At 41.5% G+C, this 27,158-nt stretch overlaps 1 protein-coding gene across 2 annotated transcripts in view; it reads right to left on the bottom strand.

The window, feature by feature from the left end:
• Positions 1 to 26,129, bottom strand: part of EPG5 (ectopic P-granules 5 autophagy tethering factor) — an 88,409-nt gene extending 62,280 nt beyond the window's left edge. For both annotated transcript variants that reach the window (XM_080684728.1, XM_080684729.1), the window contains exons 1-12: positions 26,000 to 26,129; positions 18,593 to 19,534; positions 17,094 to 17,337; positions 15,873 to 16,009; positions 14,878 to 14,985; positions 13,691 to 13,764; positions 11,689 to 11,794; positions 10,731 to 10,845; positions 10,153 to 10,303; positions 4,310 to 4,465; positions 3,076 to 3,233; positions 1,353 to 1,507 (exon numbers count right to left, since the gene is read on the bottom strand). In XM_080684728.1, coding sequence (XP_080540854.1) covers positions 1,353 to 1,507; positions 3,076 to 3,233; positions 4,310 to 4,465; positions 10,153 to 10,303; positions 10,731 to 10,845; positions 11,689 to 11,794; positions 13,691 to 13,764; positions 14,878 to 14,985; positions 15,873 to 16,009; positions 17,094 to 17,337; positions 18,593 to 19,534; positions 26,000 to 26,062 — 2,409 coding nt within the window. In that variant the 5' untranslated portion in view covers positions 26,063 to 26,129. The remainder of the gene's footprint in view (positions 1 to 1,352; positions 1,508 to 3,075; positions 3,234 to 4,309; positions 4,466 to 10,152; positions 10,304 to 10,730; positions 10,846 to 11,688; positions 11,795 to 13,690; positions 13,765 to 14,877; positions 14,986 to 15,872; positions 16,010 to 17,093; positions 17,338 to 18,592; positions 19,535 to 25,999) is intronic.
• Positions 26,130 to 27,158: the final 1,029 nt, after the last annotated feature.

Here is a 27,158-nt window from a genome sequence, read left to right as displayed (position 1 = left end):
TACGAGATGGGCAATTAATAGAAAATTGAAAAGAAATCCAGGCCTTCTAACTCCAGATTCAGTATTCTTTTCATCATCTCATTTAAACTGACTTAAAAGCCAGATTTCCAAATTATTGGCAGGGACGGAGAAGGAGGGCGGAGACAACAGACAGTATAGAAACTATGAGTATCGCCTAGTTCCGTGGTTGGCAAACTGCGGCTCGCAAGCCACATGCGGCTCTTTGGCCCCTTGAGTGTGGCTCTTCCACAAAATACCATGGCCTGGGCTAGTCTATTTTGAAGAAGTGGCGTTAGAAGAAATTTAAGTTTAAAAAATGTGGCTCTCAAAAGAAATTTCAATCGTTGTACTGTTGATATTTGGCTCTGTTGACTAATGAGTTTGCCGACCACTGGCCTAGTTCTATCAGTAGCTGAACGTCAACCTATGAATCAGGAGTTTGCGGTTCAATTCCCGGTTAGGCACATGCCCAGGATGCAGGCTCAATTCCCAGTGTGGGGCATATAGTAGGCAGCCAATCAATGATTCTCCTCATCACTGAAATTTCTCTCTCCCCACTTCTCTCTTCTTCTCTGAAATCAATAAAAAAAATACTTAAAAAAGAAAAAAAAAACTATGAATATCAGGCTGTGTTCAGAGTGTCTATTCTTTATCAAAACTCATGCATCAAATGTCAAAAAATAATAGGAGGTAATGGAATGGGGATGATTCATATTTTCAATACTCTCCTTATAGTAAAACTAGAGGCCCAGTGCACGAATTCGTGCACCAGTGGGGTCCCTCGGCCTGGCCTGCAGGATCAGGCCAAAACCGGCTCTCCGACATCCCCTGAGGGGTCCTGGATTGCGAGAGGGTGCAGGCTAGGCCAAGGGATGCCACCAGTGCACAATCGGGGCCGGGGAGGGATACAGGAGGTTGGCCAGCTGGGAAGGAACCATGGGAGGGCTCCAGGGCATGTCTGGCCATCCTTATCGGCTGGACCCCAGCAGCAAGCTAACCTACTGGTCAGAGCATCTGCCCCCCTGGTGGTCAGTGCATGTCACAGTGACTCATCGACCAGTTGACTGTCTGCCCCCTGGTTGTTAGTGCACGTCATAGCGAGCAATTAACGGCCTTAGCATATCATTAGCATATTACGCTTTGATTGGTTGAACAGATGACCGAACGACCGGACACTTAGCATATTAGACTTTTATTATATAGGATGATGTTCCTTTGATTACCAGCTCCCATGAGAGCAGACAGTACACAACAGTCACTTTTACTTTTTAAAGCAATTCCAAAAGAATCAATGAGGGGATAATCCAAAAGAAAATATTTTTTAGCTGACTTCTAAAACTTAATATTCTAACCTCGTATATCTCCAGAACAATAATTTTTACGAAGTCTTCATCCACATCGGCTCTCCGGGCCTGAGCCATCTGAGCAAATGTAGTCAGAAGGCAAATCTCTTCTGAGCTATTCATGGAAGAAAGACACTTCTCAAAGTTCACAAAATGTTCTGGGTCTGCAAGTTCAAATCAAAAAAATTAAAATGGGGAAACAATAAATATATATCACTTTAATTACTCTTCCAGAGAGAAAGGAGATATAAAATTTAAAAGACATTCAGAAATATGTAAAGATACAAAAGTTCTTTCTTGAAGTTACTCAGTGTGCCTGGGTCTCTCCTGTGTATACAGGAGGTATACACGTGGTTAAACTTTCATTTCTTTCCTGCTAAAACAAGACAACAAAAACTCTCTTTCTTTGTTCCAGAATGGATTTCTACAGGCACCAAGAAGAAGGCTGGGCCAGATAAATTTCCTACTTTAACTATAATGTAGCCTCAGAGTTGACATTTAACATCTTCAAGCCTCAGTTTCCTCATCTGCTTCCAAAGTTTATTTAAGATTAAATGACATATCACTGGTAAAGAGCTTTGTCAACTGCAAAGCACTAGTACTGTCACTAGGTGAGACATCTTCAAAGGCAAACTTGAAGCTACTTGAAAATTACCAGGCAAATGAATGGCAACCCTGCTAATGAAAACCACTAAGACTGGCAAACTACTCAGCACAAGCATGGCATTCCAAACTAAAGAGATTTGACTATAAATGAAAATTTGGGGCAAGAAACTGATTATAACAATGACTGAAATACTGATGAATGTGACACACAGTATACAGGGTGGGGTAAAAGTAGGCTTACAGCTGTTCATATGGAAAATAATACAATAATTAATAAATAAAAACTTTCACATACTCACAACTATAAACCTACTTTTGCCACACCCTGTGTAAGTTTTGCCTATTTCTCAGAGGATGCCATGTAAGCAACATTACATTTTGCCAATAGGGGGCAGTATTAGTCAATAGCTTTGCAATGCATGACAGAAAACTAAATGCTGCAAAGGCAAGTTACATAGAATGAAGAAAAATAGAGTCTGTTTAGAAAACACATTCCCCTGACAGACCTTTCCACAGTAAGAAGGCAACAAGCCAACAGTGCTTTTCATATGCGCACACATTTGAGATATGGAAGGTAGTACATCAAATTTCCTGTATCTTCAAAATAACTCCATGGGGCCCTAGCTGGTTTGGCTCAGTGGATAGAGCGTCGGCCTGCAGACTGAAGGGTCCCAGGTTCAATTCCTGTCAAAGGCACATGCCCAGGTTGCGGGCTCAATCCCCAGCAGGTGGCGTGCAGGAGGCAGCCAATCAATGATTCTCTCTCATCATTGTTATTTCTATCTCTCTCTCCCTCTCCCTTCTCTAAAATCAATAAAATAATAATAATTTAAAAAAATAATAACTCCATGGAGCATTTAGCAACCCCATTTTCATTTCCCATCCACGAACTGGGTTTACCATAGAAATTACTATCCAGAGCATTTCTAGAATAATGAAATCTGGAACTATATTCTAATAAGTCAAAAACCACAAAGCAGTCTCTCAAATTTCAAAATTACCACCCAAATACGCAAAGTAAAACATTCCCTTAGACCTTCTAAGAGTGAAGAGAAGAAAGCAATGCAGAGGACAGGCGCACAGGTGGGAAAAGAGGATGCCTGTTTCGGGGGGGGGGGGGCTATACCTTGCAGCTGCTTCTTACACTCCACGGGTGGGAGGGCGGTGCAGAGAGTCTCCAGGGTCCCGCTCTCCGCCTGGTGCATGAGGTAGAAGAGCTTCCAGAGCATCTGGACCGACAGTGTCCCAAAAGGCATTTCCGACATAAACAGCCAAATGCCAAGTCTGCGTGTTTTAAAAAGAGCAGGAAGCATTTTATATTATCAGTCACCCTCACCACACTGAGAAAGCAGACAAACCTTCAGCTCTGACAGGAAAAAAAATTCTTAAATCATACTACAGTGATTTTTCTAACATGTCTCGGTCATCAACACCCTGAGGATAGATCAGTCACAGGAAATCCGCACAAAGGACTCAGTCTGTGCCAGGCGCTGTTGTAACCACTGCTTCATGCTTATATCACCTCATTCCATCCTCACTAAAACCAAGGCAAGCACTGCTATTGATATTATCCCCAATTCACACAGGAGGCTACTAAGGCACAGAGAGGATGGTCCTAAGGGCAGAACTGGATTTTGAAGCAAAGATTCTTTTAAGAGCTGAGTGACAGACAGGCTGCAGAGGTGTGGATGCGTGTGCCTGAGCAAGCGTGCAGGTTCACGGGTAGTGGTTGAGGAGGGAGTCAGAAACCCTCCACTGACTCCTCACGACTTGAACGAGGAAGTCAGAAAATCATCTGTACCATGCACTGAGCACCTACTCTGCCTCTCTGCGGGCACCAGGTGGGTGTGAAGTAGAGGCCATCCCCTGCTCAAAGCCACCCCAAGTTCAGGGGCGTCAAAACTAGATCTCAGGCCGAAACCGGTTTGGCTCAGTGGATAGAGCGTCGGCCTGCAGACTGAAGGGTCCCAGGTTCGATTCCGGTCAAGGGCATGTACCTTGGTTGCGGGCACGTCCCCAGTGGGGGGTGTGCAGGAGGCAGCTGATCGATGTTTCTCTCTCATCGATGTTTCTAACTCTCTATCCCTCTCCCTTCCTCTCTGTAAAAAATCAATAAAATATATTTAAAAAAAAATAGATCTCAGAATCCAGTTATTTTAAGACTAAGAGAAACCTGAAAGAGAGATCATTTCAGTCAGCACTATAGATAAGGAAACTAAAGCCCATGAACTTTCCCAAGGTAAGGACCAGAGGAAACACGCTAAGGCATTACAAGGAATCTACTTCAGTCAATACTTTCATGTCAATCTTTCTCACTAGCCAGGGAGCCATTTCTCAACACTTATCGTCATACTTCTTACCTTTTGGCTTTCAGCACATGGAGGACAGCTCTCAAAAACAGCTCATCAAATTCAACCTGTAGTTTCTCCATGGAGTAGGGCTCCAGGGCCAACCCCACGCCCTGGTTGTGGCTCACATACTGTGCCCAATGGTCACTCACATAACCAAGCGTCATCCTGAGCATGAGGAAGGACAAGACAGCACTCTTCGTTAATGTCCTCACTGTTGGCAGCTTTAATTCTATCTGAAGCATTACTGAACACCTACTATCGTCTATGTTCTGAAGGGAACTCAATGGGGGGAGGGAACCCCTACACTCATGGAGCTTACATTTAGTGTCGGGGAAACAGACAATAAACAAAATAAAGTAAAATATACAGTCTGTCACATGGCTATAAGTGACATTGAGAAAAATAAGTAGGAGAGGAGAGTCAAGTTTCTCTGGAGTTGGTGGAAGGGGAGTAGGTTGGGAGCAGGAGAGGCCTCACTGAAGAGGGAGGGGTGTGAGCGTAAAGACAGGAAGAAGTCACAGGGATATCTAAAGAAGAGCATCAGGGAGAAGAAACAACCAGTGTGAAGGCCGTAAGGTGTGTTCAGTATGTTGGAGAAACAGCTAGGCAGCCACTGTGCTAAAGCAAAGTGAGTGAGCCCTGGCCTGTGGAGTTCAGCGATTAGAATATCACCTGGAGCACCAAGGTGTCAGGGGTTCGACTCCCGGTCAAGGGCATGTACCTGGGTTGCAGGTTCTCTCCCTGCCCCATCGGGGGGTGTGTGGGGAGCAACCAGTCCCTCTCACATCGATGTTTCTCTCTTTCTCTCTCTCCCCTATCCCTCCCTCCCTTTCACTCTCTGAAAAGTCATGGAAGAATTTCCATGATGAGGATTAACAACCAAAAAATAAAATAAAGCAAAGTGAGAGAGAGGGGGACTGGCTGGAGAGGAAATCAGAAAAGTGACAAGAAACCAGAGCATGAAGGGTCCTATGGGCCACTGTGAAGACTGGCTTTTACTCTGAATGAGAGATTGGGAGCAGTAAAGACTTGAGCAGAGGAGTGACATGAGCTGACTCACCATTTAAAGAGGACACTGGCTGCCGTGAGAATAAGCTGGGGGCAGGTGATGGAGGAGGAAGGGCAAAAGCAGGAAGATAAGTAAAGAGGCCACTGTGGCCAAAACCGGTTTGGCTCAGTGGATAGAGCGTCAGCCTGCGGACTGAAGGGTCACAGGTTCGATTCCGGTCAAGGGCATGTAACTTGGTTGCGGGCACATCCCAGTAGGAGGTGTGCAAGAGGCAGCTGATCGATGTTTCTCTCTCATCGATGTTTCTAACTCTCTATCCCTCTTCCTTCCTCTCTGTAAAAAATCAATAAAATATATTAAAAAAAAAAAAAAAGAGGCCACTGTGATAATCAGGGAGGAAAACCTAAAAATGAACTTGGGTGGTAGCTGTGAAGGTGGTGAGACGCTGGATTCTGGAAAAGGCCTGTATTATTGATTCAAAACGATGCCCATCTTTTACACTTTAATCTCTGCTATTGGAATGTACATTAAAACTGGTGGCCATAAAAATGCCATAATTTGGCAGCATTTTTTCTTTCTTAGTGGCACACAAAATACATCTTCAGAATTGGTGGCATCTTAGATTTGATTAAAAAAATTAATGATGTTTTGAAAGTAGAGATGATAGAATTGGCTATTAGATGGGATGTGGGTGTAAAAGAGAAAAGTCAGGAATGACACCAGGTGTTCTGGCCCAAGCAACCAGAAGAATAAAATTGCTTGGGCCAGAACTGAGAGAAACTGGGAAGGCTGTGGGAGGGGTGGTTTGGAAGGTGGGAAGAATGAGTTTGCTTTGGAAAGTTTAAATTACGATGTTCAAGAGTCATCTAAGTGGAGGTGCTGAGTGGCAGCTAGATATACAAACATATGACAGAGGTACCGGGTGAAAACATAATTATAAGAACTGTAACCGTATTTGGATAATATTTAAAAACATCAGAATGGATGCAATCCCAAGCAGCAAGTTCGAATAAAGAGAAGAGGTCCCGGGACTGAGCCCTGAGGCCCTCCAACAAGAAGTTTGGGAGGTGAGAAGGAAAAAACCAAGGAGGCAGAAAACAAAGAGCCCTTGACATGGAGGAGAAACCAGGAGAAGGTGGTACCCTGGAAGCCAAGCAGAGAAAGTGATCAACTATGAGAAAGGCCGCTAGTGAACTATGTGAGAGATGTAAAGCAGAATAAAGACTTAGAAATGGCCACTGGGTTAGTAGCACGAAGTTCACTAGTGCTACTAGCACAAAGTTCATTCTTGGGTAGTGTTGGCCGGGGAAAAGCCTGATTGTGGAGAGTTCCAACGAGAATGGTGGGAAAAACTGGGTCCAATAGATGACCTTCTACAATGGAAGGTATGAGAAGAATCTGTGATAAAGAAAAGTAAGCAGATGGAAAACAAAACAAAAAGAATAAACATAATATGCTATAGTAATCAGCTATAAACATTTACATAAAAATAATATAAAGACAGAATACTGATCTTAAAACAATAATAAGTGTTTTTCCTATAGAATTATTACAAGAATAAAATGAGAAGGCATAGTCCTGGCACATGTTAAGCACTCAATCCTACAGCATGTGTGTGAGCCCAAGGGCGAATTTTACCTGATTTACCGAAGAGAATCAGAAAAGATATAGTAGGACTTCTGATAATAAGTAAATAAGCTTTTACTGCAATTAGACAAGAAGAAGAAATAAAAGGCATCCAAATTGGAAAAGAAGAAGTAAAGCTGTCCTTATTTGCAGATGACATGATATTGTACATAAAAAACCCGAAAGACTCCATCAAAAAACTAACAGACTTAATAAATGAATTCGGCAATGTAGCAGGATACAAAATTAACACCAAGAAATCTATGGCATTTCTATACACCAACAATGAACTTACAGAAAGAGAGACTAAAAAAGCAATCCCATTTTCCATCGCACCAAAAAAATTAAGATACTTAGGAATAAACCTAACCAAGGAGGTAAAAGACCTATATGCGGAAAACTACAGGACACTGAAAAAAGAGATAGAGGAAGATGTAAACAGATGGAAGAACATACCATGTTCATGGATTGGTAGAATCAACATCATTAAAATGTCCATACTACCCAAAGCAATCTATAGATTCAATGCACTCCCCATTAAAATACCAACGGCGTATTTCACAGACCTAGAAAGAACTCTCCAAAAATTCATCTGGAATAAAAAAAGACCCCGAATAGCCACAGCAATCCTGAGAAAGAAGAATAAAGTAGGAGGGATCTCAATACCAGATTTCAAGCTGTATTACAAAGCCACTGTCATCAAAACAGCCTGGTACTGGCACAAGAACAGACATATAGATCAATGGAACAGAATAGAGAATCCAGATATCGACCCAAACCAATATGCGCATTTAATATTTGACAAAGGAGGCATGAGCATACAATGGAGTCAAGACAGTCTCTTTAATAAATGGTGTTGGGAAAATTGGACAGATACATGCAAAAAAATGAAACTAGATCACCAACTTACACCATACACAAAAATAAACTCAAAATGGGTACAGGACTTAAATATAAGACGGGAAACCATAAAAATACTAGAGGAATCCACAGGCAGCAAAATCTCAGACATATGCCAAAAGAACTTTTTCAGTGATACTGCCCCTAGGGTAATGGAAGCCAAACAGAAAATAAACAAATGGGACTACATCAAAATAAAAAGCTTTTGCACAGCAAAAGAAACCATCAACAAAACAACAAGAAACCCCACTGTATGGGAGAACATATTTGCAAATGGTATCACTGATAAAGGTTTAATTTCCAACATCTACAGGCAGCTTATACAACTTAATAAAAGGAAGATAAATGATCCAATAAAAAAATGGGCAACGGACCTAAATAGAAGCTTTTCGAAAGAAGACAGAAGGAAGGCCAAGAGACACATGAAAACATGCTCAAAGTCACTAATTATCCGAGAGATGCAAATCAAAACAACAATGCGATACCATCTCACACCTGTCAGAATGGCTATCATCAACAAATCAACAAACGACAAGTGTTGGCGAGGATGCGGAGAAAAAGGAACCCTCGTGCACTGCTGGTGGGAATGCAGACTGGTGCAGCCACTGTGGAGAACAGTATGGAGTTTCCTCAAAAAACTGAAAATGGAACTCCCATTTGACCCAGTAATCCCACTCCTAGGAATATATCCTAAGAAACCAGAAACACCAATCAGAAAGGATATATGCACCCCTATGTTCATAGCAGCACAATTTACAATAGCTAAGATTTGGAAACAGCCTAAATGCCCATCAGCAGATGACTGGATCAGAAAACTATGGTACATCTACACAATGGAATACTATGCTGCCGTAAAAAAGAAGGAATTACTACCATTTGTAGGCACTTGGATGGAATTAGAGAACATTATGCTAAGTGAAATAAGCCAGTCAATGAAAGAAAAATACCACATGATCCCACTCATTTGGGGATAATGAAAAACATTATAAACTGATGAACAAAAAGATAGTTACAGAGGCAGTAAAGCATCAAACAGACTGTCAAATTACAGTGGTAAGGTTAGGGAGAGGTGGGGGAAATAAGAGATCAACTGAAGGACTTATATGCATGTATATAAGAGTAACCAACGGATGCAAAACATTGGGGGGTGAGGGCATATATGGGAGTGGGGTGGGGGTGGGGGGCAATGATAAGATATGTACACATATAATACCTTAATAAAAATTTGAAAAAAAAAATAAAAAAAAAAATAAAAAAATAAAAAAATTAAAAAAATAAAATAAAATAAAAAATAAATAAATAAAAAAAAAATAAAAACATTGACTTAAAGCACCAAAAAAAAAAAAAAAGTAAATAAGCTTTTAGCTTTTAAGAAATTACTCTCCAAGTCAACAACTCTCCCTCCTCCCACCATCTCATTTCCAAACCTTTTACTAAAGGTTTTCTCTAGACCTTAAAAGTGACCCCTGGCCTTTGCAGGACATGCTATAATCATTTAGCTGGCTTTATAAAGCTGATGGATTGATGAATACATAACACATCTAAAACAAATTAACTAAAATCAATGTTTTCTTAGAAATAAATGAGGGGAGGGAAAGTTTTGAAGTTTTTTGGAGGGTTTTCTGGGGGGAGGGGAAGGTTGGAAGAAATAAAAGCATATTTATGTGCTATAGGAAATGACCCAGATAGAAAAATTGATGATGCAGAAAATATATAAAATTAAATCTATGAAAAGTAGTACTTATTCTCAAAAATTTCTTCTCGCTTGATAATAAAAACATAAACCAAATTTTCACTCAAATAAATCATATGCTTTCCCAGATCAAAAGAGTAGCCACTGCTGAAGTCTTTACAATTTTCTTTAAATGATATTTAACAGGAATGAGGATAAGAATAAATAAAAAATAAAATGAAAACAATGACACAAAAGAGCTATTGCTGATTTCCCATAGCTAAGTGACAATCCCCAGGCAGAAGCTAGGAGAGAGAAGAAAATAGAGAGCAAGGGAATGGGAAAGAGCCTGTATTTTCCTTGACCAAGTTCAGTTTCTCTGGCTAAGTTCAACCCAGCAGCTGCTTTGAGGATCTTGACTCCAGGATCAATTATCAAGTAACAGTTAAATTTGAGACAATTAACTACATATTCTGACTAGAAGCCTTTATATAATTTCCATCTAGTAGATGCTGAAAAAAACCCAATTCTTACTTTTATGATAAATAAGACCTAAAGTATACACAACAATGTCCCTAATCCAAATTATGCAGTATCTGCGTCTAACCAAAGCAAATAGACAAGAGGTAGCAACAGCAGTATTACCTGATCATATAACCAATCCGCTTCACAAACTGCCTATAGCGTGCTCTATTAAAGGTTTCTAACCCCACAGCCAGAAGTTCCACTAGTGAGTTGGCAAAAGCAAAAATTTTCATCATCTCTTGAGGTCTTGTTGTTTCAGGTAAATAATCACCTGGAAGTTAAAATCAAAGAAAAGAAAAAAATTATAATTACTATGGAGAAACACTGAAAGATACAGGTATAGATACCTCAGTAAGGAAACAAAGCCAACAGGAGAAGAATTACAATTCCCATTTCTCTGGCTCCTGTGTCAATGTGAAATGGGAAACTTGAAACAAGGTATAAAGTTAAAACTATTTATTTAAGCTGGGCAATGTGTGTGCTAGTTGCCCTTTTGCAGTTAGACACTAGGTAGGAAATTACAAGCACAAGAGAAAGGAAGGAAGCCTCATCAAGGTATGATGCAATCGCCTCTGTAGAGCCTGGCAGGGCACAGGGGAACCTGAATCAGGAGCCTGCACAAGGGTGAGATTTGATGCTGAGTTCCTGTGTTTGAACTTGGCACTACCCCATTTTACATATGACCAGAATTGGTCTACCTTTTGTCTTAAACCCAAGAAGATGTTGAAAGAGTTCATGAAATGGAAACTGTGAGAAAAGGATAACCAAGTCATCTTCATTAAGGAGAATCCAACCAGTCTCAGGGTCTTCATCCTAAAGGAAAAGATGCAAAAAACATGTCCACTGATTTGATCAGATCACACCAGGGCCTAGAGTTACAGAAGCTAAATTATCATAGGTCTCAATGGTACATGTGTGGTATTCTCATGAGCCTTCACCAAATTCTTTTCCAGGACAGAAATTTATGGCATCAGTTCTATGGATGGGCTATAAATCCCCTGGGATTGTGAGTACAATTTACATATATCTGGGTCATGTCCATTCAGTAATACCTAATTGGAAAAAAAATTCTTTACAGATCCACTAACCATGTGTATAGCAGCAAGAAAAATCAATGAGGGTTATCTTGAGAAACTGGATTTTGATCATTAAAGTCTCATCAAAAATAGAAAACCATCTTCTACCTCCAAATGAGAAGAACTCAGGAAGTTTGTAAGAGGCAAGGCAGAACCGTGGTAAGCTCCAGTTCTTTATGACACAGCCTCACATAATCTGTAGGTGAGATCTCAAGCCCAGAAAATTGTTTCTAAAAAAAATACAATCCTAACATAAAGTTTATATCTGTAAATATTTCCAGGTTCTATTCTCCCAGCTCAACAGGGATGTATTCTAAAAAAGTGTCCACATAGCACACTAGATCAGAGCACAGGCCCTATAGGCTCTGCCACTTACTAACTGTATGATTTGTAACAAATTCTTTCACTCCCCTGCACTTCAGTTTCTTCATCTGTAAAATGGGACCACAACAGCACTTGCCTCATGAGGTTGTTGGGAGAATTAAGTGAGATAATATGTGGAAAGTGCTTAGAACAATACTTGGCACATAAGAAGAGCTCAAAAATGATTAATCAAAATAATGCAGACATGACAAGTTACCTCTTCTCCTCCTTCATCTACTAGTGTCCACGACCCAGATGCAGGCCCCGAGGTGGATGGCTTCCCCTCACTGGGCTTCATGTGACACAGGAACTCTGCTCGATTTCTAAAAGACAAGTGACATCACTCCAATCACAAACACAGACAGCCCACACGCGTGCATTCTGGATCACTTACTGACGCTGAAGAAGCGTCAGACATTGACCCAATCTTCAAATGGTTTAAATTAGTAAACAAGAAATAGAACTGACTAAAACTCAAGGAGACCAAAATCTCACTAATTTCAGTGCAGAGACCACTAATGATGAGAGTAATTACATAAAAGCGGTTAAACAAGTACCAGTCCTGCACATAGTAGGACCTCAATACACATGGACTGCTGCAGTACCTTAACTCTAACCAGGCTTACAGAGTGTTGCCTGAGAGATGACTTTAAAAAATCATGCTTTATTGAATAAAAAAGGATAATTTGCAGATAATGCAGAAGCTTGTTTAAGGCACAGGCACACGCGTGCACGTGCGCGCGCGCACACACACACGAATACATCTAAATGCAAAAACACTTTTAAGACAAATCACATGTACCTTGTATCAAGGAAGTGAAAGAGGAATCAGGAAGAGTTCCTGCCAGCCAGATTTTCACATGGTGTTGGCTGGATTGGTGAGTAGGTGCAGCCAGAGAAGTTTTTTCTCTGAGACCACAACCCGGTTCTGAGTCCTCTGTTCCTTCCTCTCTGGCCTGACCCAGAACATTCATACATTCCTTCCCTTAACCAGGAAGTTTCTTCTATGATCTCCAGCTCTGTAGCTCTAGAGCTGCCTTTCAACTCAAGAAGCTCCAGTCCTGAAGCTCCGAATGTCCACTGGTATCTGTCACTTGTATATCCAATTGTATATATGCCTCATTGACCTCAAATTTTCCTCCTTACAAAAGAGCCCTCCCTTCTGTCTCTACTGCCTATTAGGGCTGCCAATACCCTCTCACTAGAACTCAGAAGTCTATGGAGTTATATCTGAAGCACTCCTTGCCCAGATTTTCTTTTATCAGCTACCTCATCCTTCCCTAGGGAGATGACTTTAGGTTCCCCTCTTTCTCTTTCCCACTACTATTACCCCAACTCGGGCCTGGAGGCACACAAGCTTTCCAAGACTGAGAGCCAGTGGTGATAACACTGTTCAAGGTTACCTAGACACCGACTCCGCCTTCTCCCCAGTTAAGGATGTGTCTGTCCTCTTGATGCTGGGTTGGGTCCAGGGCCAGGAGAGCCAGACGTCCATAACTGTAATTCAGTTGCATACCTTCTGCCTCCAGTTGAGGCTAAGCTTCCCTAAATACAACTTTTATCCTTGTTCAAAGAACCCTCAATTGCCACAAAGGCCAGACCATATCAAATCTAGATCCCTCTGTCTTAATGTCAAGGCCTTTTATAATCCAACTCACCCTATTCATCTCTGTTACCATCCCAGCCATGCTGTCCTCCTACCTGCCCCCGGCACAGCTATCCTCACCTGCACTTTGGGCCACTGCTCACTGTTCTCCTCACTACAGTGCCCTCCACTCCTTCTCTCCTACTGGAATCCATTCCATTCTTCAAACCCAGCTCCTCCACTCTGACCCTGACAACTCCACTCTACTCTCTTTATTCTCATTACATCAATCATGGCTTCACAATTCAGCACGTAAATCTCTGTGGGGTTTATTTCCTTTTTCACTAAAGCTGTTCTTCTAAGAAACAGGTCATCTTTTTGTCTCTCCCCACAGTATCTTTCACAATGACATATAAGACAGGAGAGGCAAACCCACAAAAAGGGAGACCAAAAAGTGTTAATGGGGTCACTTTGGGACAAAGGGCATCAAACCCAAAGAAAATCTGCAATGTTAAATTCTGGAATGCAGACACAGCCCTTGATAGTTCTTTGGATATGGACAATTTAGGGTGAGTCAATCCTTTGACAGAAAGAGCATTTCAATTTCCACTTCAAAAAGATCTCCCACACTTACTTGACAGGAGACATTAGCAGGGCAAGGGACTGCATAAAATGAAAGACCCCTGAGGGGTTATCCAAAACTTTGATCTGAAATCAGAAAAGGAAAAAGCATACTGTAGAAAACCAACAACGCAAGTATCCATAATCTTAGTTCACAGGAATTCTGAGAAAGGGAGCTGTTAAGAAAGCAAAGATGGAACTGGCACCTAACCCACAAGCGTGAGAACACAGCTCATGGGTTACCTGGCAGGACTGATGCAGATGTACTTAAAGAGCAGAGGTAGCTGAGCAGTTTACATGAATTACCTGAACAATATGGGTCAAAGGACAATACTGCTATTTTAATCCAAAGATAAACAAAACTTAAAAATCCTCCTTCTACCTAAAAAAATTCAAACTTCGCCCTGGCTGGATAGCTCAATTGATTAGAGTGTCATCCCAATACGCCACGGTTGCAGGTCTGATCCCTGGTCATTGCATATACAAGAAGCAACCAATGAATGCATAAATAAGTGAAACAACAGATCAATGTTTCTCTCTCTCTCCCTCTTCCTCTCTCTCTAAAATCAACAAATAAAAGTTATTTTTTTAAAAATTCAAACTTCTTGCCACTAGAAATCCTAAAGGAAAGGCAATGGTCAAGAGGTTGAACTTGGCATACACTTGGCTTCTACTCATCTGAGTGATTGCTACTAGTAACAAAACAACCAAAGGCAAGCAGCAGAGATGAAAGTCTATAAACCATAGAACCCACGCCTAAGTTAATTATGTGACAGTTGATCACACAGACCTGGACATATGCCAGTATTAATAAACTTTGAGATGCTGGTAGTTTCTGCTTCACCTGTACCAACTGTGGTGTGAAGTGGATTAATTTAGAGAGCTGTGTTGAGTATTACAGAAAAAAGTCGGAGAGAGCCTTCCCACACAGAAATTTTACAGAATTAAATACTACTGAACCTACCAAGCCAGACTACAACTGAACTTTTGCCGTTCTACTTCATTTCATCAATTACGGGTGGCCTAAGAACTTCTAGCATAAAAAACTCCTATAAATACATTCTGGATGTATTTTAAGAATTTTATCTGAAATATCAATATTTTTTTAACTAGCCTTTTTTAAAAGCAATTTCTTTAGGAAAAATGTTTAACAAAATCTCCCTCCCATACCACTCAAAACCAGAAGGATATTCATCAAACCTGAATGAAAGGAACAGCCCATTTACTAACACCAGCTGGGCATCGAAGAATATGGTTCAGAAGGAAGAGGTGATCTCCAAGACAGCCAACTCTTTGCAACACTGATACCTGAACAACAAAGGACATATAGTTTCATGATTTAAAAAAGAAGAAGAATGTATCTAATGGTCTAGTGAAATCACTTATCTGATGTTTATATACATGTTATCTTTCAAAAGAGGAACCAGACATAAGATATACTATTCACTGGTTGAGTTTCTACCACGGAGGCACACAGAGGCCTATGAAGCTATGAGTACTTATGATAAAAATATCTTCCGTCGTTTCTCTGCAAAAATTGTACATCTGGCAAATTATCAATCACTAACATTCCTGGCCATCTGTGAATAGACAGAAGTCAAGTACTTTAATCTATTCTCAGTTTGTAATAGTTTCTCAAATACAAATAAGTATATTTGGAACCTCATCCATATTTAAGAACTTTAGTATGAACTCCAAAAAAAAAAGCATCCAAGGCAGCCCATTAAGAAATATAACCAATAAGGAAATAACCTTTCCTATAACACACCTAACATCTTTCCTACATTTTTTCGAACATCTTTCTTTTTCCCCTTAAAAAATTTTCAAGTATGACTAAGTGCAAGATTAAACATAAAATAATAAAAAGAAATATAGAAATGTTTAGTTCAGATACCTGTATTATAAACATGAATCTAGTCTTAAATGTCACAGGCTTCACACATTTCTATTTCTTCCTAAGTTGAAGCTAGAAATCATTTAACATAAAGTTTATCAGAGAGAAAAGCACTCTGTGTTTAACAATGCAGTAGATAAATATAACTTAATTCCATGTGTCATGATGAAAGACAATGTCACTAATAAATTAAATGAATTAGCTAAAGAAACTGTTGGAGAAAAACTATAATGAAAGAAGAAATTATTAAGTTATCAGGGAAATAAAGGAAAAACTGTTGTATATATTTCTATTGCTTTACCAATTTTTGCAGCCAGAGAAGAATATCATCACGGAACTGAGTATCTTCATTAACTCTCCTGGTGAACATGAATAAGACACTAATGCACTCCTTCAGTTGACACAGATCAGAGGGAATGCTCTCTGCCTGTTTAGAAGCTATAAATTAAAAAGAGAATTAAATGAATCCCATTTAAATGGTGTTGGGGGGGGGGATTTATTATCTTCACTTTTAAAAAGTACTCTTTAAAATATTTACTTTAGATAAAAATCCAAGAAAAGCTGCATCAAAAATATTTGAATTTCTACTAAATATGTAAACCAAAAAAGTATTTAACTTTGTGAAGTATTTCAAAGCAAGAGAAAATTAACTGCATTAAAATTTATTTTTTATTTTAAAAGCAGCAGCCCTAACCGGTTTGGCTCAGTGGATAGAGCATCAGACTAAAGGGTCCCAGGTTCGATTCCGGCCAAGGGCACATTCCTGGGTTGCGAGCTCAATCCCTAGTGGGGAGGTGTGCAAGAGGCAGCCAATCAATGATTCTCTCTCATCACTGATGTTTCTATCTCTCTATCTCTCTCCCTTCCTCTCTGAAATCAATAAAAAAATATATATTAAAAAGCAGCAGATCTGTGGCCCAAGCCCCAGCTCTTTGATTAGTTATGAGAACAAGATGAGGTGGAGGAGGATTTTTTACTTTAAATGATCCTACTATATTATACTTCCAGATATAAAAAATACATGATTCAATTAGTATAACTAATATTTTACATACAATATAGCAAAGCCTAATTTCTTAAAATGACAAATAAGATGAAAATTTCAGAACATTAGCTCCTCTGATGAAAATTAAATACGATAAATAACAGCCCAATAAGCTGGACAAGCAAAAATAAAGTGCAAGAGACAGAGAATGAAAAAAGTATTCCAATTATCAGTTTTACAATCAAAAACTCTACTTGGACCTCACTTGGTACAAGCACATAAATTAGGACAATAAGGGACATTAAGGATAAAGAGTGAGCTTGCTGGCTTCCTGGAGAAGCAGGAGACAACAGCCATGGGTAAGGTAGACCTCACACTGTTCCCTAAAAATGTTAGTAAGGCAAGTCACATTTTGTACCACAAGTACAATGGTACCTTGTAATACCAATTAGTGCACAATCAATTCAACCAGATTATACCTCTCAATTTTTTTTGGCATTTCAGACTACAAAAGTGAGACTTTCATTACTTACACACCTCGGCCTTGCTGATGAACTGCTAATGATCTCAGAACAGCTGAACTATTAAGCAATGTATAAATGTAAGACTCCACTTGCAACCTTGAGAGCACAGACGTGTAGGAGTGCAGAGCCAGGGTCTGGTGGAGGTGCTCAGATTTGGCATCAAATAGCTTCTTTAGGTCCCCCAGTGCATTTTCACTCATCTCTACTCTTTGGTAGCGATGATAGCCTGAAACTTTCACTTGATCTGCACAGATACCCTAGCAGTAGACAAAAGGGTAAAATATGAAACCAGTTACTCTTTAGACTTTAAATAATCAGGCAGCAGGTATACGATGCATAGGCTTCAGTACCATCTTCAACATGCTTATAAATCATGGTGAGAGGGCAATAATACCACATAGAGAACAATAAAGTATAGAATCACATGCCAAGGAGTATAGTGCCGAGGATACTGCCAATCACCCATGAATCACAACTTCAGAGAAGAGAAACCCTAAGAAGTAGGTGGGGAAAGGTACAAGAAATAACAGAGCTTGTCCCTAAGACTCTCATAACTGATGATCTACTTCTACTTTACAAACCCACTAAGGTCCATGTGATATACCCCTCAAGTGCAAGGGACCTCAAAATATCTCGGTACTTATCTCATCATTCATTGTGATTGTGCTCAAAAGAAAGTCCTTTCCTTTCCAATACTAACACTGCCTGCTGTGTTGTAGTTTCTAACCTCTTTTACAATATCCCCAAATGTTTCCCTCTCCACAGACTCCTTCCTACCTACAAAGAGATACACAGGTATCCCAATGAACGAGCGGATTAGGGGTGAGGGAAAATCACGGGTTTCTCCCTGATATCTCGTTTCCCTTCAATGACAAGCTTGTCTAGAATGGCCTTCTCTTCCCTGCCATTCCTTCCAAGCCACTATGAAATGGCTTTCCTGATGGTCACCATGGTGTCCATAGGGACACATCTAACTGCCTCCCCTGTTTCCTCATCTCCTCTCAACCTTGTTCCATGAATCATCCTCTCCTTGATACTCTCTACACATTGAATATTCTTGCCATTATGCCCAAGGTCACAAACTAAAAAGTCCACAGGCTGAATTTGACTTGGACACATGATTTGCTTGGCCTCTATTCGTGTGTGTATGTGTGTGTAAATTTTTTAGTTGCCAACATTAACAAATCAAGATCCCTCACATTTGGAAAGTCATAAGATGTGGCAATGCTGGATCAACACAACCTCACAGCAATAACCAGCTAGGACTCAAGAGCAGCTATCCCTGCTGGACCAGACATGGGTTTACTCAGTGACCACTATCCCCCTCAGCCTGCGTCATTTCTTCAGCTACATGGCCCTTGCAGGTGCCTGAGTTTACGATTCCTGCAGTATACTACTCAGCTAAGACAGGCTCAGTGTGGGTATAAGGAGCAGACTCCAGACCTAGAGGGCATCAAAGGAATAGCAGTTCCCTAGGCTCCAGAAAGCTTAACAGAACACTAGTCAAAATACCTGTACAGACAACTGTTCCTCCTTAAAGTGCCAGAGTCGACTTTTAGCATTTTGGCAATCAGATGTCAGAGCAAACAGCTCAGCTTCAGCCAGAAGCAGCTGCTTCCTACATCGTGAATAGTTCAAAAGCAACTCATAAAATTCATGCCTGTCTTGATGAGCCATACTGTCAAATTCTTCTAAATATGACTCAACATTTTCCAGCCATGAACCAGGCTCAAAGATTTTTAGCTGTTCTTTAGTAAATGGTACTACTTCTGGTTGAGATGGGAGCTTCGGGTAGAGTCGCTCGTTATGGAGCAAGGGTTTCGGGGCCACCAAAGCTGGCACTTCAGCAATTTCAGCTGGCAACTGGGGATACAGTTTTCTCACTCTAGGTGGCTGGAAAATGTCCATAGCTTCACAAGAACTCTGCAAGCCAACATTTTGTAGCACCTCTGAAGAAAGATTCAAGGCTTGCTTGTCTTCTTTGCTATGTTGAGTTTCTCTGACCTGTAAATTTTCCATTTCCTGCTGATTATAAGAAAAACTAGATTGTAGTGTGCTTTCAGAAGGTCCACAGTGTACCAATTTACTTTCCTCTACTTCTGTAAAGTTCTTGGGGGTTCCTACTTTGGTTCCAACATTGTCTCCAGGGTCAACCTTCAGCTTGACTGCATCACCCCCAACACAGGCTCCAACCTCCTCTCCTTCTTTTAGGGTCTCTGTGTTCCATGTCAGGGACCCTTCATTCGTTATAGTTAAGGAGGAGAGTTGAACATCAAACATTTCACTTTCATCTTGTCCACGGGCATCATTGTGGAGCTCGGAATCAGTTAACACCTTTGGCTGGTCTTCTGTGAGTTCACAAGCTGGAGTAGGGATTTCCAGCTCTCTGGAGCTGTTTGGAAGGGAGACTTCATCAAACTCTTCCCTCTGAAGAGTTTCAGATTTCTTCTTTTCCTAAAAACAAGATTTATACAGTGAAATAAGTTGTAATAGTAACCAATGTTTTCAATGAGGAATTTTAAACTTGCATATAAAAATCTAAATCTTCTCATTCTAAACTGCCTTTCTCTTTTAAAGAAATTAACAAGCTGATAAGAAAACACAAGGGACCCAAAATAGACAAAACAATCTTGAAAAGAAGAACAAAGTTGGAAAACTGACAGTTTGCTTTTTCTTTTTCAATTTCAAAACCAACTACAATAGTATTACTACAGTGTGGTTCTAACACATCAGTAGACAAATAGATCAATGGAACAAAATTGAGAATCCAGAAATAAGCCCTCCCTTTTAAGGTCAATTGATTTTCAACAAGAATGCCAGACAATGGGGGGGAAATGGCACTGAACAACTAATACCAAAAAATGAAACTGAACCCCTACCATATATAAAAGTTAACTCAAAGAAAATCATACAATTAATCCTATAAAATAAAGAGGTAATATGCAAATTGACCTTCATGCCCTCACACAAGATGGCCACCCCCATGTGGTCAAAGATGGCTGCCACAAGATGGCCAGCAGGGGAGGGTAGTTGTGGGCAATCAGGCCAGCAGAGCAGGGCAGTTAGGGGCAACCAGGCCGGCAGGGGAGGGCAGTTGGGGGCGACCGAGCCGGCAGGGGAGGGCAGTTGGGGGCGACCGAGCCGGCAGGGGAGGGCAGTTGGGGGTGACCAGGCCTGCAGGGGAGGGAAGGTAGGGGGTGACCGGGCCGGCAGGGGAGGGCAGTTGGGGGCAATTGGGCCAGCAGGGGAGCAGTTAGGTATCAATCAGGCTGGCAGGCAAGCGAGCAGTTGGGAGCCAGCAGTCCCGGATTGTGAGAGGGATGTCCGACTGCCGGTTTAGGCCCAATCCTGCAGGGATCAAATGAGATGAGGCACGGGAAAATGCTTCACAAACATTTGGTTAAACTGTAAAATGTTTGTGCCTGGCTATAAAGCAAATGGAGTTCCTGGGCTGAAGAAACTCCAAGGAGGCTAGTTGCTAGGGAGAGGAAGCCGGGCGTTGCTACGTGATGTCATTACCAGGCATCCACAGTGACTGTTTCTGGGCTGGGCTGGGCTGTGGGCGCATTTTGCGCCATGGGGTCTTGGCAGCGTTGACTGCGATTTGGTGGGTTGTCGCTCCAGGGTGGTGGTGGGGCCTGTGTCCCACTTGGGGGGAGCCTGGTGTTGGTTTGCTGGCGCCACCTTTTGGTCTACGGGATGATGCTCCAGCTGAGTCACACTGGCCACAGTTGAAATAATCCTCTCTTAATATCTTAGTCCCACCCTCCTTCTGCCAATACAGCCTTTCATTTTGTTCAACTTCTCAGAGGACCCTTCTAGTTGCTAGATGGAATGCTTCCCAATTCACAAATCACTTAAGAAAGCCTATTAGATCTTCAAATTTACTGGTTAAATTTCTTTAAGAGAACTCTTCTAACTCAATAATAAAGAGATAAATAAGTCAATTTAAAAATAGGCAAAGGAACTGAATACATATTCCTCCAAAGAAGATACACAAATGACACATAACAAGATGCTCAATATTATTAGCCATTAGAGAAATGCAAATCAAACTCACAATGAGATGCCACTAGGATGACTTTTTTTAATTGATTTTTTACAGAGAGGAAGGGAGAGGGATAGAGAGTTAGAAACATCGATGAGAGAGAAACATCGATCAGCTGCCTCCTGCACACCTCCTATTGGGGATGTGCCCGCAACCAAGATACATGCCCTTGACCGGAATCGAACCTGGGACCTTTCAGTCCACAGGCCGATGCTCTATCCACTGAGCCAAACCGGTTAGGGCTAGGATGACTATTTAAAGTCAGATAATAAGTAGTGGCAAGGATGTAGAGAAATTAGAATCCTTATACACTGCTATAGGGAATGTAGCAAGATGAAGCCACTACGCAAAACAGCTTGACAGTTCCTAACTGTGGCGAAGGTTAACAACCCTGTGATCATACTAAAAACCACTGAATTATTCACTTTAGATAGGTGAATTGTATAGTATATGAATTATAGCTCAATAAAGCTGTTAAAAACAAACCTAAGAGATTTTAAACACTTACTGAGTTGGGAAATAAAAAAAAGTAAGCAAGTAGAGACTGGACTAGTGAATAGAAGGAAAATTTTTAGTTCTCTTTTCTGAAACTCTGAGACCTCTGGGAGGATAAATGCTAACTAGAAGAGAAGATAAGCTGGAAGCAGGCGCATGACAGGCCACATGACCAAGTGCACAGAAAACAACCACACCTCCTCCAAGCCACAGGCTACATCATGTTTCCTCTCCAGCCCGTCCCTCATGCAGTTTTTAACCACCTCATGTCACTCTCGCCCCACTCCGACTCCCCCTCCCCCTCCCCCTCTGCCCATTGCAGGACTGCCCTTACAATTTCAAATTCTCACCCTCTCTAAACAAAATAAAGTCTCCAGCTGCTACTCCTGAACTTGCTGCCCACTTCCATCAGATCTACCTTGCAAGGAATAATCATAACCATAATAATAGCAACAGATAATGTAGTAAGATAATCAACTAAAGGATTTTTAAAAGCTTCTAGCCCTCCAGGGAAGAACCAGAAGCCTTTAGATTTTATTTTCGCTGGGAGAACTTAGGTTTCAAAAGTGGGACCAAAGAAAACTCTCTACCTGTGGAGAGAGGAAAGTCAGGTCCAAAGAGGAATTAACAGAGTTGTCCCAGGGAAAAAGGTAGGGAAAAAGGAGGAGCTGAAGATGTAACTGGAAAAATGGACTAGCAGATCAGAGAAGGGCAGAGGGAGGGAAGGATGGACAATGGTAACGTTACCGTTGTAACTAGCTAGCTAAAATTAAAACAGGAAGAGAGTGCCCTAGCCAGTTTGGCTCAGTGGATAGAGCATTGACCCTGGGACGGAAGGGTTTGATCTGCCTTTGATTTTTGACACTGTGTTCAATAAATGTTTCTTAGGCCTCTTTGGCTCTGGATCTGCCTTTGATTTTATGCCTCTTTGGATCTTATGCTTCTTTGGATCTGATCTGCCTTTGACTTTTGACACTGTGTTCAATAAATGTTTCTTGAGACAATAGTGAGGATCACCTATAATTTACAAAAATTAAGTACCAACTACATGCTGAGCTCCATCCTAAGTACAGCATCCTAATATGAAGAAATTATTGAATACTTATACTTACCATGTGCTCTGGCACATTTAGAAGTTTGGTTTTTTGCCCCAGCTGTTGCCTCTGCCTAGACATTCCCCCCCAATATTCACAGAGCTAACTGCCTGATCTCTTTCATGTCTTTATATAAACGTCACCTTCCCTAAGAATCACCTTAACAACCTATTTAAAATTTCATCCCATCCTAATATCTCACCAATACTCTTTTCCTGGCTCTTTTCCTTTTTTCACAGCATTTACCATCTTCTAACATGATGTATTTTATTTGTTTGTATAGGGTTCTTTGTTTGTTTGTTTTCTCCCTCTAGAATGCAAGCTCCATTAAGGTCAGGTTCTTTGTTTTTTCTTCTATTAGTCCCAAATGCCTAGAACAGTTTCTGGTACATAGTAGGAGTAGGTGATCAGTGAGTGTTTCTTCAACAAATGAATGACTCTTGAAAGGCACAAAAGGAGCTACATAATAATATACAGTATCTCCCAACTTCATTTTTATAATCACTAACGAAAGGGAGGGACTAAGAGGTACAAATCATCTAAGCTGAAAAGCAACAGGGGATAGGGGTTTAAAAAGTCTTTCTGTTATCAGCTTTCTGAGCCGCAACTCAGTCTATCCTTAGCAATTACCATATACTCTCACTATTAATGAGTTGTTGGCATTCAGAATTTAAAATTAATTATAAAATACTTTGCATGACTATAAAATATACTGCTTCTACAAAGTAAGTCCAATCTAAAAATCTACTGTTCTTAACCTATAATCTACCAAGATCAATAAAGTCATGGTCTTCTGAGGTGGGGGATATATTTAGCAGATGACTTTTTTTTTTTTCTTTTTTTAAATATATTTTATTGATTTTTTACAGAGAGGAAGGAAGAGGGATAGAGAGTTAGAAACATCGATGAGAGAGAAACATCGATCAGCTGCCTCTTGCACACCTCCTACCGGGGATGTGCCCGCAACCAAGGTACATGCCCTTGACCGGAATCGAACCTGGGACCTTTCAGTCCGCAGGCTGACGCTCTATCCACTGAGCCAAACCGGTTTTGGCTGACTTTTTTTTAATTAAAATGTTATTAGGACTAACTCTTAGGTATCAGGTGATAACCACAACCTAACAATGTGAAGTCATCTACCAGGTGATTAACAATGAAGAATGCAGGTCACCTACTGGGTAAAATCTAGAAGTCGCTCAAACTATTCCAAAGACAATAGCACATGACACTACTCACTTCCTGAACTGAGCCTTGGAACGACTTTATGACTCTGTAAATAGTTGCCAAATTATAGCACAGATGGCAAAGGTTTCCTTAATGTAGGACTTTACGATCCATGCCAAACCATAACCAGTGCTAAGAAATGAATCTACTTACTCTAAGAGAATTAGTTTTCTTGATTGACAAGTATGAGGGCCTTGCAGATACTGTGCACTTTTTCCTGTTGTTTCCTCACACCACTCAGGAAATCTACCAGAGTAAATTCTTCTGAGTGACAAAGCTTGGAAATATTTTTCAATACTGATATTTACTCATTCATCCAACAAATATTACCAAGGGCCTACAAGAGCCCTGTGGAAGGTAATAGGAACAAGACAGACAAGACAGGTCCCTCCCTCATTGAGTTCACAGTTTAAGGGAAAATGGAGATGTCGACAAAGTAACTACAAGTGAAATGAATGACATAAAGATGCAGAGTGGTACTGATGGATGGGAGCAGGGAGGAGCTGGAAACAGACCTGAGGCTGAGGAGGAAAAAGCCAGATCATTGAGGGCCCTGAGTCCATGCTAAGGACTTTACAGACTCTAGCCTCTGGGCTATAGGAAAGCTTTGAAAGGTTTTCAGGAGGAGAGTAATCAGTTTTCTTAAATATCAATCCCTATCAATGCAGCTGGGCAGCAAGAATGAACATGGAGGCCAGTTTAGCCAAAAAAACTTCCTTGGAGGTTGTTGGTGCTTTGAGTTTTCTCACTAACTGCATGCCTTTCGGCTTACCATTTAACTTATCCACGCTTTAGTTTCATCATTCATTTTTTTAATAGAGATTAAGAATTAAGATTGTGTTCTCTACAGACTGATGTTTACATGTTAAGCACTATTGTATTCTAGGTTCAGGGACATTATGCATGGCTGACCACGGCTTTTTTCTTCCTCCTCTGTTTTGATAGTTCTTGCCCAATTAAGTGCAAAAGTATTTCTCTTAAAAATGTTTCTGAAATTAGGTAGCAAGATGGCTTTCTCCCCAAAGAGATGACCCCAGTGAAGTACACTGATGCGCATGACTCCATTAGAGGCTTTTTAAAAGGCATCATAATGAAAGGGATTCACCTAAATCATGTACAACTTATTAAATATAGTATAGTACCTTTGAACACTAGTCTCCTGTTCCCATGAGGGAATCAGATTTGGGTCTCATTTTTAACTTACCCCGGCTCTGGAACATCACCCATTTGTAGAAATGAAAATTTCCTCTACTTGTAACACCATCCTCATGATTTCCTTAATGTAAATTCAGTTTCAAGTAAGCCAAAATTATCTAGGTCCAGCCATTTAATCTAGGGCAGCATTTAATCTGTTCAGTGTAAAATAAATGTCATTTCAGAAACTATACAGGAACAAAATGAAAACTCGGACTACACCTAAAAACAAGTCAACCTAAAAACACACCAATACCACGTCAGTCTAATCCGCTCCCCCCTCCCGCCCTGTGAGTCTCCCCCTAGTTTAACTTCTGGACATTCGTGCCCCTTCCCCCATCTTAAACAACCAGGATAATGATAAATAACTAGCACCACCATCACCTTGAATTTTAAAAGTGAAGAGGGCCATCACTTTCTGTCACTATCCATAAAGCCAAAGGAGACATTCTGTGCGTGGAGGAGAGGTTCCTTCCCTCTTTACGCACAGGAAGGACTGAAATGTTCTCAAATTATAAAGGAGAAAAGAGACAGATTCAAAGATGAGGCTGGGACGAGAAAAGCTGCTTCATGGCAGGAATCCAGACCCATTGAGGAAAGTCAAGAAGAGCCCAGCGAGGTCAGAGAAACAAAAAGCAAAAGCGGACTCCTGACAGTCTGGCAGGGGGCGTGGAGGAGAGCAGAGGGCCAGGATGGAGTCAATAGATGGTGGAATCAAATACGGGGAGGTGGGGGGCAGAGGATGCGAAGGACTCAGGGGATGGGTGGAGTTGGCCGGAGAGGCCCAAGAGAGGAAAAGGGAGACACACAGCGCCTCCAGGGGCTCGGAGGGGCGGGGGAGGGCGGGCGGAGGGATATTCTCACCTTGGTTTTAGTGCGGCTGGCCTTGGCCTTGGCCCGGCGTGCGGGTCTCACGGCCTCAGCCATAGACCCTACGGCGTCGGGCGTCGCTGTTTGTTTTTGTCAACCCCCTGCGCTTCCCACAACCTGCCCAGCTCCTCCCCCCAGACTGTCACATGATCAAATCTCCACCACTCCCGGAGAAGGGGCGGCAATTCGGGGCCTCTACGGGCTGCAGCGTAGGACAAACCACTCCGGGAGATCTTCTCACTGGATGCTGATGGCCCCGCCCCTTTCCTCTAGGCCCCGCCCCCTGGCCAGGTGCTCTGGGCCTCCAGGCTCCTAGGGGCGCGCTAATTCCTCTGAATCGCATTGGGTCGCGGGGAGCGGCGGGGCGCCAACCGTCCGGCTGACAGGTCGCGAGTCAGTTTCCCGAGCTCTGCCGAGCCCCGCTCTGTCCCGGTGCGCCCGCACAGGTCAACCACGTTGGCTTAAAGGAGTCCGGGGAAAGATGCTTGCCTGTTAACCTTATTTTGATAACCAGATCCAGTTAGCTTCAGTCTCTGGTTTGCACTTAAAGAAAGAAGCTTTATGTCCATCGAAGTTCAGTTTCCTCTTTTGTAGAGGAGAATGATGGTGCTTGCCTTTTCCGGTGTAAGGAAGGTTAAATGGGCTAATCGTGAAAAGTGCTTGGTAGTGGCAGGCATGTAAATAAATAGTAGTTATTATCATTACTATACAAATTCTCAGGAAAGAGACATTTGTCCTGAAGAAGGCAAAGGAAAAAGCAATAAAAGACCCATAAAAATATTCTTTTTAAAAAATATTTGTTATTGATTTCAGAGAGGTATGGAGAGATAGAAACATCAATGAGAGAGAATCATTGATCGGCTGCCACCTGCACGGCCCCCACCCCCTCCACTGGGGATGGAACCCGCGCACCCAGGCATGTGCCCTGACCCGAGAATCGACCGTGACCTCCGGATTCATAGGTCGATGCTCAACCACTGAGCTACGCCAGGCCAGGCTATAAAAATATTCTTAATATAGATTTTACACGCCCTCTTTATTTAAAACTAGAGGCCCGGTGCACGAAATTCGTGCACGGGAGTGTGTGTCCCTCAGCCCAGCCTGCATCCACTCCAATCTGGGACCCCTCGAGGGATGTCCCCTCACCGGGATC

Source organism: Plecotus auritus (genome assembly GCF_963455305.1).
Source record: "Plecotus auritus genome assembly, chromosome: 8".
Taxonomy (NCBI): Eukaryota; Metazoa; Chordata; class Mammalia; order Chiroptera; family Vespertilionidae; genus Plecotus; species Plecotus auritus.
This window is presented reverse-complemented; position numbering and strand designations above follow the sequence as displayed.